General features: G+C 41.7%; 2 protein-coding genes across 7 annotated transcripts in view; one reads left to right on the top strand and one right to left on the bottom strand.

Moving 5' to 3' along the window:
- The window catches only part of SENP5 (SUMO specific peptidase 5), a 39,224-nt gene extending 33,601 nt beyond the window's left edge, over positions 1 to 5,623 (top strand). For all 3 annotated transcript variants that reach the window (XM_019651627.1, XM_019651644.1, XM_019651634.1), the window contains exons 9-10: positions 1,449 to 1,499; positions 2,371 to 5,623. In XM_019651627.1, the coding sequence (XP_019507172.1) occupies positions 1,449 to 1,499; positions 2,371 to 2,481 (162 nt within the window). In that variant the 3' untranslated portion in view covers positions 2,482 to 5,623. The remainder of the gene's footprint in view (positions 1 to 1,448; positions 1,500 to 2,370) is intronic.
- The window catches only part of NCBP2 (nuclear cap binding protein subunit 2), a 32,185-nt gene extending 18,458 nt beyond the window's left edge, over positions 1 to 13,727 (bottom strand). The window contains exons 1-6 of one of the 4 annotated variants that reach the window (XR_002125049.1): positions 13,569 to 13,727; positions 13,261 to 13,344; positions 9,849 to 10,030; positions 8,669 to 8,807; positions 7,960 to 8,100; positions 6,519 to 6,614 (exon numbers count right to left, since the gene is read on the bottom strand). Coding sequence is in view for 2 of the 4 variants with exons in the window: in XM_019651694.1 (XP_019507239.1) it covers positions 8,020 to 8,100; positions 8,669 to 8,807; positions 9,849 to 10,030; positions 13,261 to 13,344; positions 13,569 to 13,646 (564 nt within the window). In the remaining 2 variants the exon portion in view is untranslated. Of the gene's footprint in view, positions 1 to 6,518; positions 8,101 to 8,668; positions 8,808 to 9,848; positions 10,031 to 13,260; positions 13,345 to 13,568 lie in introns of those variants that run through there. The other 3 variants (XR_002125053.1, XM_019651694.1, XM_019651705.1) reach the window with 3 other exon arrangements.
- Between the last annotated feature and the right edge of the window lie 1,879 nt (positions 13,728 to 15,606).

Here is a 15,606-nt window from a genome sequence, read left to right as displayed (position 1 = left end):
TATATATATATATATATATATATATATATATATATATATAACTTTTGGTGACACCTGCCTCTGTCTCATGGCTCTTATTTCCAGATGACCCACATAGACCCAGAGAAATACTGAAATGACTATTTGGATCTACTAAGGGAGCAAGTTCCAGACACTTGGGGAAAACAGTGGCCTGAGTGCTTCATTCTGAACACAATCTGGAAGCAGCACTATGATTGGGCCATAGACATTTAAAGCTGTATGTGGGGCAGAGGGCCCAGGCATAGCCTCTCAATCCTGTTACAAATATCCGTGTCTTACATTTTATGGTCACTGCTTTTTTGTTTTCAAAGTGTTTTTGCTTCATGATCTCATTTGATCCTTATAGCCAGTGAGGTAGGCAGGTCATTTGGGGATAAACATCAGTTTTATTCTATAGATGAGAAAACTGAAGCGTAGGTGGGTGTGACCTTCCCCAAAGGCCATTAAAGCTATTGGACAGGCCCTTGAACTCAGGTCTGTCTGGATCATTGACAGTGTTAAAGAGGCAGGGTCTTGAAAGAAACCTTTAACCCAAACCCAAAGAGACAAGATTTATTTGTTCATCCTTGAACTAAACCAAACGCTAAATTTTAAACTTGTTTTATGTTTTAGTAACCTAGTATATTAGTGCAAACTAGAATTGAACTTGTGAATTTTCTGAATGTATCCAACTAGAATATCCAAGTATTGTCCTAAATTTAGTCAAGATCTTTGCTATTCCCACTTTAGGCATAATAGTTACCATTTCTTTTGAAAACACTGTTTACAACTTCTTTCAAAGAACAGGACAGAGTTGTATACTGAGATGAAAGGGGAACACGGCTGAGCAGCATTGTTACTAAGTACTCAGAGTCCAGGCATTTGGTCTCTGATCCACAATTCCATCGTCAGTGAATTCACAGCCAAACTAATTATCCAAGTGAAAGTTTAAAATAGGATTTTATTTGACTTCCCGTTTCTCATATTTAGGCAAAGTGTTGTTCTATAATTGTGGTTGATTGATAGATCTTTTCATGTGGCCAGATGCCTCCTAAAATCAAACACTTTAAATACCAGAGGTGTAGGGGCTAGCCAGGTGGCTCAGTTGGTGAGAGCACATGCTCTTAACAACAAGGTTGCCAGTTGGATTCCCTCATGGGATGGTGGGCTGCGCCCCACCCCGCCTCGCAAAACGGCAATTGGACTTGGAGCTGAGCTTGCGCTCTCTACAACTAAGATTGAAGGACAACAACTTGACTTGGAGCTGATGGGTCCTGGAAAAAACACATTGTTCCCACCAATAAAAATAAATAAATACCAGAAGTATATACTAACTGTCCTGGATAGAGATATGTTTCCTGTCTCTTATTTTTCCATAAAAGCAAATTTTCTTATCTGAAGAGAAGTACTTTTTTTTATTTTAATGATCATTTTGTTTTTCCCTTTAGTGTATTCCACAACAGAAAAATGACAGTGACTGTGGAGTCTTTGTGCTCCAGGTAAAGAAAAGTTTTTTCCCCACAATTTACAATGTGTTAATTAAATTTGTTGGATTTAGAGAGGAGAGATGGGAGTCCCTGTGATGTGTACATAGTACTGGGTAGTTAACAGAGTACTTTTCCTTCCTCTCTTCCTTTGTTGTCGAGAAGCAGTAGTTTCTGCATTTTCAGATGCTATTAGGAAGAACCACCTTCGAAGGCCAAGAACGAATAATTTGTATCATCTGTGTCTTATCAGAGGTTATTAGTAAGCCACACTGGAGACTGATCTGAATTTGTATCGTAGATCCTTCGCATTTGCAGAATTAACTATATACTTTTAATCATTGCCAACTGATCTTTAGCCATACAGTAAAAACTATTTAGATATTAAATAATGGCTACATTCAAAAACTATGCTTTCTCATACTGTAGGTCCCCTTAGTGGTCTAAAAGACTTGAAACATTTGTTATACATTATGTCTATAAAGGAAATTATAGTACGTGAATTTACAGAATTGCAAAGATCTTGGAAGATGGGCTCACCCATAGAACTCATGAATGTCTGGGGTTTGTAAAGAAATCCAAGTTCTCACTTAGAGGCCATGTTAGGTCTAGCTGCATTCTCAGCAGGTTGCACTTTGAGAAGAATTGGGGCCTCTTTATCAGTTTCAGCTTCTCACAGTATTAAGTGTGGAGGGAGGGGAGATCTCAGGCCATATACTTGCCTGGAAAATTGACTATAATTTCAAGGTAAATGTTTTAAAACACTGTTTTATAACAAGTATAAATGAAAGTTAGAATGTTGCCTTAGACCCTATTCTATTAGTTCTGCATCTGGTAAAACACAATGACTCCACGTGACATTTAAATGTTTCTGGGACCTTTGCAGTACTGCAAGTGCCTCGCCTTAGAGCAGCCTTTCCAGTTTTCCCAAGAAGACATGCCCCGAGTACGGAAGAGGATTTACAAGGAGCTGTGTGAGTGCCGGCTCATGGACTGAAACTCAGCAAGGCTGGGAAGTCTGACCAAGTTGGAGCAGATGGTTTGTTACTTGAATCTCCAAACACTTATTTGAATTTTTACAGATATTTCAGATCAGTGGTATTGGGCCACTATTGTTACCTCAAATTTATTTTTAGCCCTTACTCATTTCTCTAGCGATCATGTACTATTTTTTGATGTTCAGTTCGGTTTCATTTTTAATTTTATGGATTCCACGTGTTCCCCGCCCCCCCCATATTTAATATTTATTATCCAAACGCATGCATATAGACAGAGCATGCAGTGCAGAGTATTAAAAAAAAAAAAGCCTAGTAGATTTGGTGCAGCTTTTGAAACTTAGTTAGATGTGAACTGAATACAGGTTTAAATTTTAATCCCAGAACCTAAAAATGAGGAATGTTTTTGATACAACGTAACAGAATAGTAGGTGTTCCCTGGGCATAAAGGGTAGCTAGGAGTGGTTCTGACGAAGCCAGTCCTGTTTTACTTTTATCAGCAGCACCTTTCACTGACTTCCCTCTCTTGAGTCTTTGAGCTGAGTTGTATTCCTTTTGAAGGGTGAGAAGGAAGTGGCCATAAACTGACTGGTGTGTTCTATTTATGGAGGCACGCTTTTTAGCACAGTGCCTGCTTTGGAAAGAGTCGATTAAAGTACGAGAAAAAGACAACAATCTTGAGGATCAGTTATCTTAGCACGTGAGAGATTTCACTCTTGGTTTTAAAGAATTGATAATAAATGCCTATATCTTATAAAGACTTTTGCTAGAATGTTGAATTCCTTGGATTTTTACATTTTTGACCCATTAAAAAACTTAGTATCTACTCAACAAGTGGTCAGATGAGAATTCAGCCTTCTTCTAAGAGTAATTTCCAAGTTGACACTTACCTTGTGTTGTCTGTCTCCCGTAAGAAATTAAGATTTGCCAAATACCTTTCTAAGACAAACATTCAAAACTGAAGATTGGCTTCAGGTCTTTTGAGGTGGGTGGGGAGAAAATAGAGAAGACTTGATTCCTCAGAAGTACAGTAAAAAAAAATGTTACCAGTTTTTTTCCTCTTATTTCTTTAGTGATCTCAGCAACATGTAGGGCTCCTCATTTGGTCTCTGCTTGACCAACCCTGAGGCTCTAGCACAGGAGTTCTCTTTTTGTTTCTATGAACCTCATCTGGGGAAAGGCAGAAGTGGCCCTATTCTTACACTTAGCTGCATTAGGATTAAAGTAATGGATCTTGCATCTTTAACCTGGCCTTTTGTGATATTTGAAAGGAAAGGTAATGAGATGCATGTTAAATTACCCAATTATCTTTTCCAAACCGGGTCAGGAAAAACAACATATATGTATATAAGAAACTCAGAAGCTTGTACAGAAAAATACCAAGTATAAACAGCAGAAGATACTTGGATTTATGCCTAGTTAGGTGTTAAAAATAAAAAGCTAAAATGCAGTTTGACTTGGCTGTCAGGTAAGGCTGACTGCCAGCAGTTGAAGGTGGAGTCAGACATGTTTACATGCAGGGTTCCTGGCCCGACATTCCAAGCACCAACATCAGTGTTTACATTATAAACAGCCCCAGCACTTTCCTACGTCCCCCAGACTCAAACTCCTTAGTATAAAACCAGGTCAGTATTTCTTAATTGTGCTTCAAGTCATTAAAAAGACTGAGATTAGAGGCACTTTATGCTGCTACAAATAGGGTTGTGTCAGCATTAGGAAAGATGATTTAAAGTGGGGAGGATGTTTTCTTGAGGCTTTCAGACATAAGTATTGAGAATGAGATTTTTCAAATGTGTATGTGTGATACATTTGGGGTTTTTTTGTTGTTTTTTTTGTAGCTATACAAAGTAGTAACTAGGCTGTTGATTCAAAACGTCTTCTTCTTTAGAGCTCCGTATCTCACTGAATCAGGCATGCAGAAAAGACAAAAATAACTGTTCTGGCAAGAATCTTAATGCCCAGAGAACTGGAAGTCAGCTGTCCAAGGCATTTCTCTTTCACTTCCAGCTTTATGGGACACCCTGAGGTGCATTGTTCAGCGTGCTTTAGCCTACATGTCAAATGTTTTAAGTCTGGTTAATGTTTCTCTATATTCATGAAACTTGGTTTTAGCACACATAGTCACTTTCCCCTGTCTTGTGATTAGGTATAAACCTCTATTTAGCCCAAGTCCTCCATTAGAATGGCCTTTGTCCTAATGTTTGCAATAACTGTTTCCTTGCAACAGACATTTTTAAAATATAGTCTGGGCTGTTGGTGGAAGAGACGGGCATTGTTTTATGGTCACTAGCTTGGCACTGAATTGTTGCCCACAAGGTGGGGAGACATTATGCTTTTGGGATTGAGTGCAGCCCTTGTACAAACTAAAAGCTACTTATGATGTGCCTTCAAGTTGCCCAGTATTCTCCCCATCAGCAAACTTATCAGTCTGTAGTTGCTTCTTTCCTGTGTCTTTTTTTTCCCCCTTTTGTTAAATTTATAGCAATGAATGTAGATTTAATTCAACTTTTAGTAAGATCTCTCAAGAACCATAGAGAACCAACATTCTCTTCTTAAGGGAAAAGAAGCACTTGCTACCAATAATTCCCAAATCCCTTTTTTGGTTTTGCATTGTATTTTCTATTTATCATTGAATACGAGTAACACTGGTCATCTTGAATTCATAGTTGGAACAAAACAGTAACAGACCTAACTGGGACACAGCCAGCACCAGCCCAAGTAGAGCTGCCCTTTTTCTTTACAATTACGGTTCACTGCTTACCTAGGCTGAGAGAGAGAACTGGGAGCTCTGGGTGGATCAGACCCTAAGGCAAGGAAGTGTATTGATAGTGTGAATTAGATATATTGACTACCTGCTCTGATTAATTACATTAAGAAACTGAACTAATCAGCAGTTGTAATGCACATACACTTTATGTGTTGGGCTCTGTCTCCTGGCCTGTAGACAATTAAGACCTGGGGAATACCATCAGAGAAGCGCTGATGGTATTTGGGTATTACAAAAGCAGCCGTAGACAAGCTGTTCACTTAAGTGGTACCTTTTGGTCAGAAAAAGAATTTATTTAAAGATTGTGATCATGTAAAATTACTCAAACCTTCTAGCAAAAGTATTTTTTTGAAAAATAAACTAAATGCCTTTATAAATGTATGTTCTCTTGTGTTGAATAACATGTACTGTTTAGTGAATAGTTTTTCCCAGTGACATTCCAGTCATGACAAGGCTCATTTATGAACAGTGACCAATGTAGGCTCCAAGCAACCTACCTTTGAACAGCACTGTCCAAAAGAATTTTCTGCAATGATAGAAATGTTTTATTTTGCATCAACTACAACAGCCACATGCTGCTATTGAGCATTTGAAATGTGGCTAGTGTGAATGAGGAACTGAATGTTTTCATTCAGTTAATTAACTACACATGACTTGTGGCTCCCACATTAGGTAACTGTCAAAATGCACATGCAAATTCTGCACATTATTCATAAATTTCCCCTCCCCAAACATATTCATAAATAGTCCAGGCCAGCTGAGTGGCGCATTGGTTAGGAGTTGGCTTGGGACGCCAGATCTGAGCAGCAGGGCCCCGGTTCAGATCCCACTTGCGGGCCAATAACGCTGTGCCCTCTACAGCTAAGATGGTGAACAACAGCTCGATCTGGAGCTGGGCTGCCGTGAGGCGCCGGCGATGGCGTGGACTGCAGTGGAGCTGCAGTGGGCTCCCGTAAGCTACCGTGAGCAGCAAGCAGCTGGCATGAGCTGCCAAGAGCCACCGTGAGCTGCCGTCCAGTGACTGGCGACAAATCTGCCTCACCCGGGAAGAGCGCAATGATCACAATACCAACATGGGCCAGTGAAGCGACATCCTCCACAACTAGACTGAAGAACAAAAGGACAGCAACTTGTCTGTTCCCCTTCCCCGATTCTCCAATGCTGTTTCCTCCCCCAATTCCCCAATACAAATCTTAAAAAAAAAAAAAAAAAATTCCAGAGTAAGAGGGTTCCAATATCTCTTTTTATAGGTGAGAAAATGGGTACAGACAATGACAAGTTGGTCTAGCTTTATTGAAATCTGTTACAAAAGACACAATTCAGACAACCTGTGGTTTTCAGGCCTGTAGAAATCTGAGTGATGTTTTACTACAAAAAATATAAAATACATTAATTCAAACTAGTGTAAAAAGAAATTTAAAAAATGAATAGTTATGTCCTCATGAAATTAAATATTTGCAAGTATTTTTTCCTAAGCACTTAAAAGTAATTATAACTCTTAAAAATTCAAATAACCAGTTTCAATTTAATGAGAAAAGCTATACTTAACTAGTGTCACATTTGAGATATTTCAGCTCCCTATGGGAAGTTTAGAGATACTCTGTTGCTAGATGAAAAAATTTCACTTATGTCAGGGAAAATTATACTACATTAGCAGTTTTAAATGAGCAATAGTTCACATATAATATTAGAGAGAAATCACCTCTTTCTTTACAAATGCAAAATAAATAGACTCCATAAAGACCATTAGCTCACTATCAAGGCTCTGAAACTCAGTAATTAGGGGAAAAAAAACAAGACAGACTTCCAACATGAGAACTGGCCAAAACCCATTTCCTAAGGGAAGCATTTCTGATTGTTTTTGTTAGTCTCTTGATCTTCAAGCTCTTTTTAAACCCACTCCATTCTCAAGATCACTCTGGAAATGAAAAGAATAAATCTCCTGGCCCTCACAGCAACCTTTGTCATGTCAGGACAACGTCCCTTGATATTTCATCCCATTTCCTACTGACAATGTCCCCACTTCCCATAGAGTATTTGAGGTTCTCTGTAATATAAACCCTTGCTTTTTTTAGCTTTAGGAAAAACACATCTTTTAAAAAATGTGTTAAATAAATACCCTTCAAATTTAAGCCCTGTAACTAATTTCCTAATATATTTAGCATGTAAGCAGATGGTGTCCTCTGGGACTGTCTACGGCTTACTTTTGCACCAACTATTTTGCAAGTTCTCAACTCCTAAGTTTGCCTTTAGAGATTAGAATCCAACACAGACACAAATTCAGTTGTGAAACATCTGTTCCTAACTTAGAACAAAACTATACAACATAGCAAAACTTATTTTATTCAACTTTATCTCATGAAAATTTACATTTTAAAAATAATTCTAGGCTCCAGTGTAGATCATGAACCTACTTAGATGCAGACATAGTAATCAAATCCCACCCCCACCCCTACCCCCTGTCTTCCTAAAAGAAGTATGGTGTTTTTGGCTGATAGATCAATATTATATATTAAATCTGTTGCCAAGGAACACAGTTCTTGATCTGGTAAGAAAATCATTCCGGTAACGTGATACATTGCTAAGACTATAGAATTAAAGGCATGCTTTTAGATCCTGTCCTTTAATAATTTTCAGAGGGAAACCATGAAGAGGCTTCCAGTTCAACAGAGACATTGATCAAAGCTTGGTAAAAATGGGCAGATTTGCAGACCTTGGGTAACGTATGTCAAATTCAACAGGCCAAAGGCGTGTGTTTTTCATGATGGGGCTCTCACCGCTCGTTGGTTTTTTGGGCCAGTTTTCCATAGCCCCCTCTCCCAGCATCGTAGTCCTGCCGATACTCATCTCGTACCTTAAATGAAAAGAACACAAGTCACGGTATAGAGAAGATTGGTGTAACAAATATGCCCCCCATAAATATGTCAGACACACAGCTAAGCTTTTTCAGATGTCATAATGTGAACATTCAAGGAGGACATAAATTTTTAAAGCAGCTGATATAAAGCTTAACAGTCTTGCAAAATTATCTAAGACTACCTAAAGTATTTGTTATCAAATATCATGCATATATTCACCAGCATTCAAAATTAGCACACTCCAAATAAGTACTTAAATTAGGCTATTTATTTTAAAATAAAAACTTAAAACATTTCAGTGCATTCTGCTTTTGGTCTAGACCCTTTTGCAGATGGAAAATAATCTAGCCTCTAACAAAAGTCCAATAAGAGTTGCTTGTAGAAATGTATAGAAAGGTTTAAGAAAATAATTTACCAATCCCAATGGGTGATTTCAGATTTACTTCAAGCCAAGGTTATATGCAGAAAGTTATTTTCAAAAGAGCAAATACAAATTGACAAAACACTTGTCATTAGGCCTGGAATCCCAGGCAAAGGCTGAGCCCAGAGAACCTTCCTGCATACCTGGCCCCCAGACCGTCCACGGCCGTATTGCCTGCCCTCCTTAAAGCCTGCATCCCAGTCTGTGCGAATGATCCGGTCATCCAGACGAGTTCCATTTATGTACCGCATGGCATTTTCTGCATCTGCTCTTAAATAGTATCTTAAGTACAAGAATTAAGGAACACTATGGTATTTCTCCACACGTTTTTGGAAATATAGGAAGCAACATCTAAATGAAGCTGAGTTGCTAAGTACAAAAACTAATCCAGCCAGATAGCATTAAAAACAGTAGTTTGGCTTGTGCATGCCTGTTTGAGGTTGGTCCAGAAGCACTTAGAGAATCAAATATGACAGTTATCTATGGCTACATTGATCAAGATTTCCTGGATAATGCTGTTAATAATTATTTGGTCCCACTGTCTCCATATTTTGGTTTGCAAAATGTAAAATATATTCAGTGCAGGTTTAGACCACAAAATGCACACTTCTTATCCAAGGAAACAATATCCAAATTTGGAGTTGTATATTCAGGAACAACCTTAATGAAAGAGAGGATCACAATGCATATAGAATTGCCATTGCATTTCATTAGAAGGAAAGACTCAAGTATATCACTCAGATTAGTAGTTCCCACACCTATGTAACCAGATCTAAATCTATCTTTGGGCTGGTATGGTTCTGACCTATAAAATCAAGCTATATATAATACATCTCTAAGAAAATAACATACTCTACAGCCATTTTAAAAAGAGGTAAGACCTACATGTGCTAACATGAAACAATCTCTAAGAGGTGAAAAAAAATACTGTATGCAGTACGCTACCACACATCCACAAGATTACCTCTGGAAAGAAACCCAAGAGATTGGTAATGGATTGTCTCTGGGCTTAGAACGGTACAGGGATTTTATTTCCACTGTACCCTTGACTTTTTTAAACACCATGAACATATATTCTTGAAAGATTGTTTTTCTTAAAGAATCAACTATAAACAAAAGCATGGATTTTAGAACAGAATGTTAATGTTACCAGCTTTCACAATATGAGTGTGTAAACGCATTGGACAGAAGGTAGGAGACAGATGAAGAAGAGGTAGAGATAATGCTAATGAGCAAATAGCCTCACTCATGTTTTCAAACAGGTGACACCACTCTAGGCCCCACCCTCATCCAACAGCTACATCAGGTACTTAGGGAGGATACTCCACAAAGCAGAAACCACATGCTGTCTTCTTCATTTTATCCAGGCCCATAATGATTTTCTTTATGTCACCACTTTTGCTGAAGAGTTCATAGATTTGTTCTTCAGTTGTGTAAAAGGAAAGATTTCCAACATACAATGTACAGCTTTTCTTCAGTAATTTTTCCTGTTCGTCAATGTCACCCTAAATTTCAAATAGAGAAAAAGTTAAGCAGCACAATCTAAGAAAAGCCCTGCTTAAATAGTATTCCTAAGTATGGGAAAAACTTTCATTCTGATTTGGGAATCAGCTCTCATCATCCCAATCCATGCCAAATCCCTTGCTGGGAGGGGGTGGGGGTGTTCATAATCTATGAAGCACTTATGCAAGGTCCAGACAGCTTTTAGTAGAGCTGTGGCTTGCAAGTTTTATTGCATATAGCCCTCCTCCTATACTACAGTGACACCCACACTAGTGGCATACCTTTTCTTTGCACATTCCATATCCTCAGCACTGGATTCTTCTCTAATGGCCCAAGTTTAATTTCCAGACCCTGAACCAATGTATTAGAAAGGGCCCTTTTATCCCTTGTAGTGGAAAATAGATTTGCAGAGAGAGGGTACCCCTTGTAATACTCCCATAGAGAATGTTCAAAGCAACAACTGCTTAGTTTACATGCTCATATCTTTTTCTGAGTTTAGCAGAAAATGTAGTGATCACTAAAAACAAGAGATCTCATTTTCTTGACAGGCTTCCTAATTTGGAAAGCAGGATGAAGCCAGCCAGACACAGGAATATAACTGGGCTTCAGCCAACACACCTGACAATTCCTGGGGACAAGATGACTCATGGGCCAGACATAATATTTTTAGATTCCTTTAAAGAAACCAGTGTGGCAATCCTTGGACCTTCTCTTTTAGCCTTCATGCTGGAGAGGACAAATACTGATTAAATAGAAGGCCTACCGGCTGACCTGCTTTCAGACCCTTCAGACCCATGTTCGGGCTCTAACATCAGCTACACAGTGGTGTTCCTGCGTGGAAAGTAGCTGAGAAGAACTATATTCAGGCCTCCACAGTATTTTCCTAAGAGGCCTCCCTTCTTTATTTACTACTCCATATATAATGCTGATCCAGTTTCTTCACTCTGAGAATAATAAGACTTTGGATTATTCGCTTCTGAATGCTTTGCAGCACAGCGCTCAGAGTAATAGGTCTCGTGTTCTCACTTCCAGTGGTAGAAAAGAGAAATACAGAAACCATCTAAACTCACATCAAAAGGAAAATGATGCAATAAATTACAGTACATCAATAAATATAAACTATGCAGCCCCAACAAAAATGTACGTCCACATGCAGTGATATGGAACATCTGCAAGACAGTAAACAGTGAAAAAGGATGTATAGAACAATGTGAAGGGTATGCCCAAGTTATATTTTTTTAAAGTATGAATATACCCATACAGAAGAAAAAGTATGTCTACCTCTAGGGAGAATCAAGGGACTACAGGTCAGAGACTTCCATGTATGAGATCTCATTTAATTCTCTGAAAGAGGTAGGTCCTAATTTATCCTCATTTTGCACATGAGGAAAGACAGTTAAGTACCTGTCCAGGGCCACACAGCTATTCTGTAGGTATAGCTGGAATCCAAACTCAGTCTTATCCCTAAACCAATACTTCCTGAAAAAGTCCACAGGGCATTCTACATTAAAAATAAATTTTCACAACTTTGGAATGATACATTAGATAAAGTAGATTCACTTTATTTGTATTAATGCTTTAATGTAAATTGTTAAAATTATGGTCCGGTGGCATTTTCTTGTTTCTTCTTTTCTCACCCATGTAAGTTATGTCCAAATAGCCTATGGCTTAAGACAACTATGGTGTAAGTACTTATTTAAGGTATGATATTAATGTGGATTCCATTCAGGGGAACACTAGAAATTTTGCATGACAGTGTCTTACTACTACCTACATAAAGATACAGGCTTTAGACCGCAGAGATGAATATAGCAAAAGTCAAACTCTTTCAGTTTCAGTTTTGCAGGATGCTTGAAATTCAGGATGGTTGTGATGTGGAATTTTCTAAAGTAATGAGAACTGTGATAGACGTGAAAATTATGCCTGGCATATTATATAGTAAGCATTTAAAAATGGCTGACTGAGGGCCGGCCGAGTGGCACGTTGGTTAAGAACTGGCTTGGGACGCCAGAGGGCCCCGGATCGGATCCCACATATGAGGGCCAGTGACACTGCCCTCTACAGCTAAGATGCTGAACAACAGCTCAACCTGGAGCTGGGCTGCCAGTAGACTGCAGCCCCTGCTGCAGTGGGCTGCCATGGGCTACCGTGTGTAGCCAGCAGCCAGCGTGAGCGGCCGTCCAGAAGCCGGCAACTGATCTGCCTCACCCGGGAAGAGCGCAATGATGGTGCCAACTTGGGCCAGTGAAGCAACGTCCTCCACAACTGGACTGAAGAACAAAAGGACAGCAACTTACTGTTCCCCTTCCCCCAATTCCCCAATAAAAATCTTTTTAAAAAAAATGTCTGACTGAGTGAATGAATTTAAGATCTTCCTCAATTTGGCCTCAAACAAAATTTCCTTTTCCCTACTCTACTAACACTTTTACACATTGTCCACACCAACCCTCCTCTACATGTGCCCCCACTTTTCCTAGTCACAAGAGTCCTCCCTTTCCACTCATTATTTCTGCTTTCAGCAGTTATCAACCTGTGGGTCGCGTTGGGGGTCGAACGACCCTTTCACAGGGGTCGCCTAAGACCATTGAAAACAAAAAGGTATTTACATTACGATTCATAACAGTAGCAAAATTACCGTTATAGAGTAGCAACGAAAATAATTTTATGGTTGGGGGATGATTACTTGCCTCCATTTACAATCTCTACTAGAGGATTATAAACTCAGAGTGTGGAAAACTGTCTTCCCTCTCTCTCCAGAGTTTAGCAGACCGCTTCAGCAACAGCACCCCATAAATATTAAATAGCCAGCGGTTAATGAGTGTCGCTCTCCCCCACCCCGCCCCCGCCTTTGCTGACACCGAAGAGCCCCACCTGGAAAATCTGCAGCCTTCCCTTTTTACACAAAATCTATGACATGCTCAACTAAAATTTCCCTCTTCTGAAACCCTGCTGTTCACTAATTTTGACATCCAGATACAACGGGCCTACTTGGCTAGTCCACCTCCCCACTCTGAGGGCTCCCCAAGGGCGGAGAGAGGGCTCAACTTTGTGTCTCCCCACCACCACGCAGAACTTGGTAGGATCATCCTACTAGACCAAGGAAAGGATCGAAGCGCCGAAGGGCAGTTTAGCTCATCTAACTTAAAATAAAAAGCCTCGGTATCTGAGTCAGGGGGGCGATTCCACATACTCCAGGTGTCAAAGGGACACTTCCCCTCATTACAAAAATCACCTTGCCGAGGCGCAGCCCATGAAAACGGCCGCCATCACTACTGCCGCTCGATTCCCTCTGCACTGGCCTGGGAAGAGGGAGAGGCTGCAAGGAAATGGGAAAACGAGCCTCAAATTCCCTTTCTGTGAGAGAAGGGGATTCAGTGACATCCAAAGGCCCTTTCAGCATCCATTCTCCAGCAGGCACGGGGGCCTCACTTCAGGTTTCGGGATACTAGAGAATTGGAGACGACACAATGAGACGAGAGCAAACCGATTCTCAGCATTTTGGCCCAAGGCCCTCCCTTCTCGTGGTCCTGCCTCCCTTACCCAGAAGTGCTGGTCCCGGTACTGGCTCAGTTCCACATAGGAGTCGCTGCGCAGCGCCTTCAGGAGGCCACCCGACATCGTGCTGATATATGGACTAGGACACCGACACACCGTCAACAACGAGCGGTGGCGGAACCGGAAACGCCCGAAAGCGGCTGCAGAAAAGTCGGTATCCTGCCGACCAATCCCAGCGCAGCAGTGTCGTCATCTGGCGGCGCGGGCGTAATGTGGTCCGCAGTCGCGCCTTACCGATCAGAAGCCAGAGCGGTGACCTTGGGGTTCCGGCTCGCTCTCTGAGGATGGTTCTTCGCCGGCTGCTGGCGGTCTTGCTGCACAGTCCGCAGCTGGTGGAACGCCTGTCCGAGTCGCGGCCCATCCGGCGTGCGGCGCAGCTCACCGCCTTCGCACTGCTGCAGGCCCAGCTGCGCGGCCAGGACGCAGCCCGGCGCCTGCGAGGCCTCGCGGCTGGGCCCGCGGGCTCCCTGGGCCGCCGCGCTGCCCGCTTCAGAGACACCTTCACTCAGGAGTTACGCCGTGGCCTTCGGGAACGCCCGGGATCACCACCAGGTAGCCGGAGGGGCCCGGGCGCAAACCCCTAAAGCCGGGTTGGGCCGGGCAGAGATCGCCAGATTTCCCTTCTGGGCAAGACACAGGCCTCGGCGCTAAGGAGTCATCCCGGGCACTGCGCGCCGCTTCGAATCCTGACTCATTCTGATTGTCAACCTACTCATCATAGAGCCCAGGCCAAACTGACCTCCCAGATGTAACCCTGCGATTGGACAGGGCACAGTGTGTGAAGAAAGCCCCCGAAGCCCAGCAGAAATGAACATGGGCTAGGTAGGCCCTGATGCACCAAGTACAGAGAGCCATGGACCACGGCCCGAAAGAGAATCTGACCTCTGTGAATGGGACTAAAACTCGTGATAGATGCTGCCTCTGCACTGATGTAGTAGGGCACTACTTCCAGGAGAGATGATGGATGGAAAGACAACCCTGCAGCTGCCAAAATCCTCTAATTAAATGTGTGAGCTGAGTAATGGGTATGAGTGGTACTTTCCTGGCAAGATAGGATGCCTGGGGACTGTAGGCCCATGGTAATACTAGTTGACACATACTGAGTGCTTACTCTATGCTGGCACTTGCTAATTGCACCCTGTGTGGGTTATCTCACTTACTCCTTACAACCGATTTCATATGAGAAAGTGTAGGCTACTTAAGTTGCCCATGGCCCTACAGAGCGGGTTGTGATTACAGGCGTTTGACTCCAGGACCTAAGTCCATAAGCAGCTCACTACAGCATTTACCCTGACCTTCAATTCCTCCCACCCCCATCCCCACTGGGGTGTTAGGATTACTGCCTACCAAGGAACAAGCTACCTGGACTCCTCCTATTCCCCATTTTACAGGGCCCGGGCTACAATCTAAAGACTATGGTCCAGCTAATGGACCCACGATTAGGAAACCCATTGTATACAAAAATGTTCTGTCATTTGAGACTTCTGACTGAATTTCTGATCACCTCTGATTAGGCTTCTGGGGTAATCTTGCAACTTAGAAAGCTCGAAGCCACAGGAGAAGCTTTTAGACTGACTGGTGACCAAACAGAATTTAAACTCTGGCTTTTCTAACAGCTATAGAAGCTGGATAAAGCCGGAGACCTACCCTGGAGATGGAGAAGCTAAAGTAGCTTGTCCTTCACTTTCCTAGTGGTCAAACTTCTGATTTAACATCCCACTGTTTAGTCTTCTTATCAGGTGCTGCTATTTAATCCCCCGAGGCCAGAAACTCCATTCTCTTAATGACCCAAGTCCTGGTTTGGCATCCTATCCTCCTCCCATCAGAGGAGAAATCCTTCTCCCAAATCAGAGGCTACTCACTGGATTCTCTTTGGACCCTGACAGTGAGGAGTCTAAGAAGCTTGTTCATGCTACTGTATTGTCTGCCTCATTGGTCTGTGGATATCAGAGCAGCAGAATATCAGCAGTCCCCAGCCCAACCCCCTACCCTCAACATAAACAAGCACAGTCAACTGTAACAA

Source organism: Hipposideros armiger, unplaced genomic scaffold, assembly GCF_001890085.2.
Source record: "Hipposideros armiger isolate ML-2016 unplaced genomic scaffold, ASM189008v1 scaffold_8, whole genome shotgun sequence".
Taxonomy (NCBI): Eukaryota; Metazoa; Chordata; class Mammalia; order Chiroptera; family Hipposideridae; genus Hipposideros; species Hipposideros armiger.
This window is presented reverse-complemented; position numbering and strand designations above follow the sequence as displayed.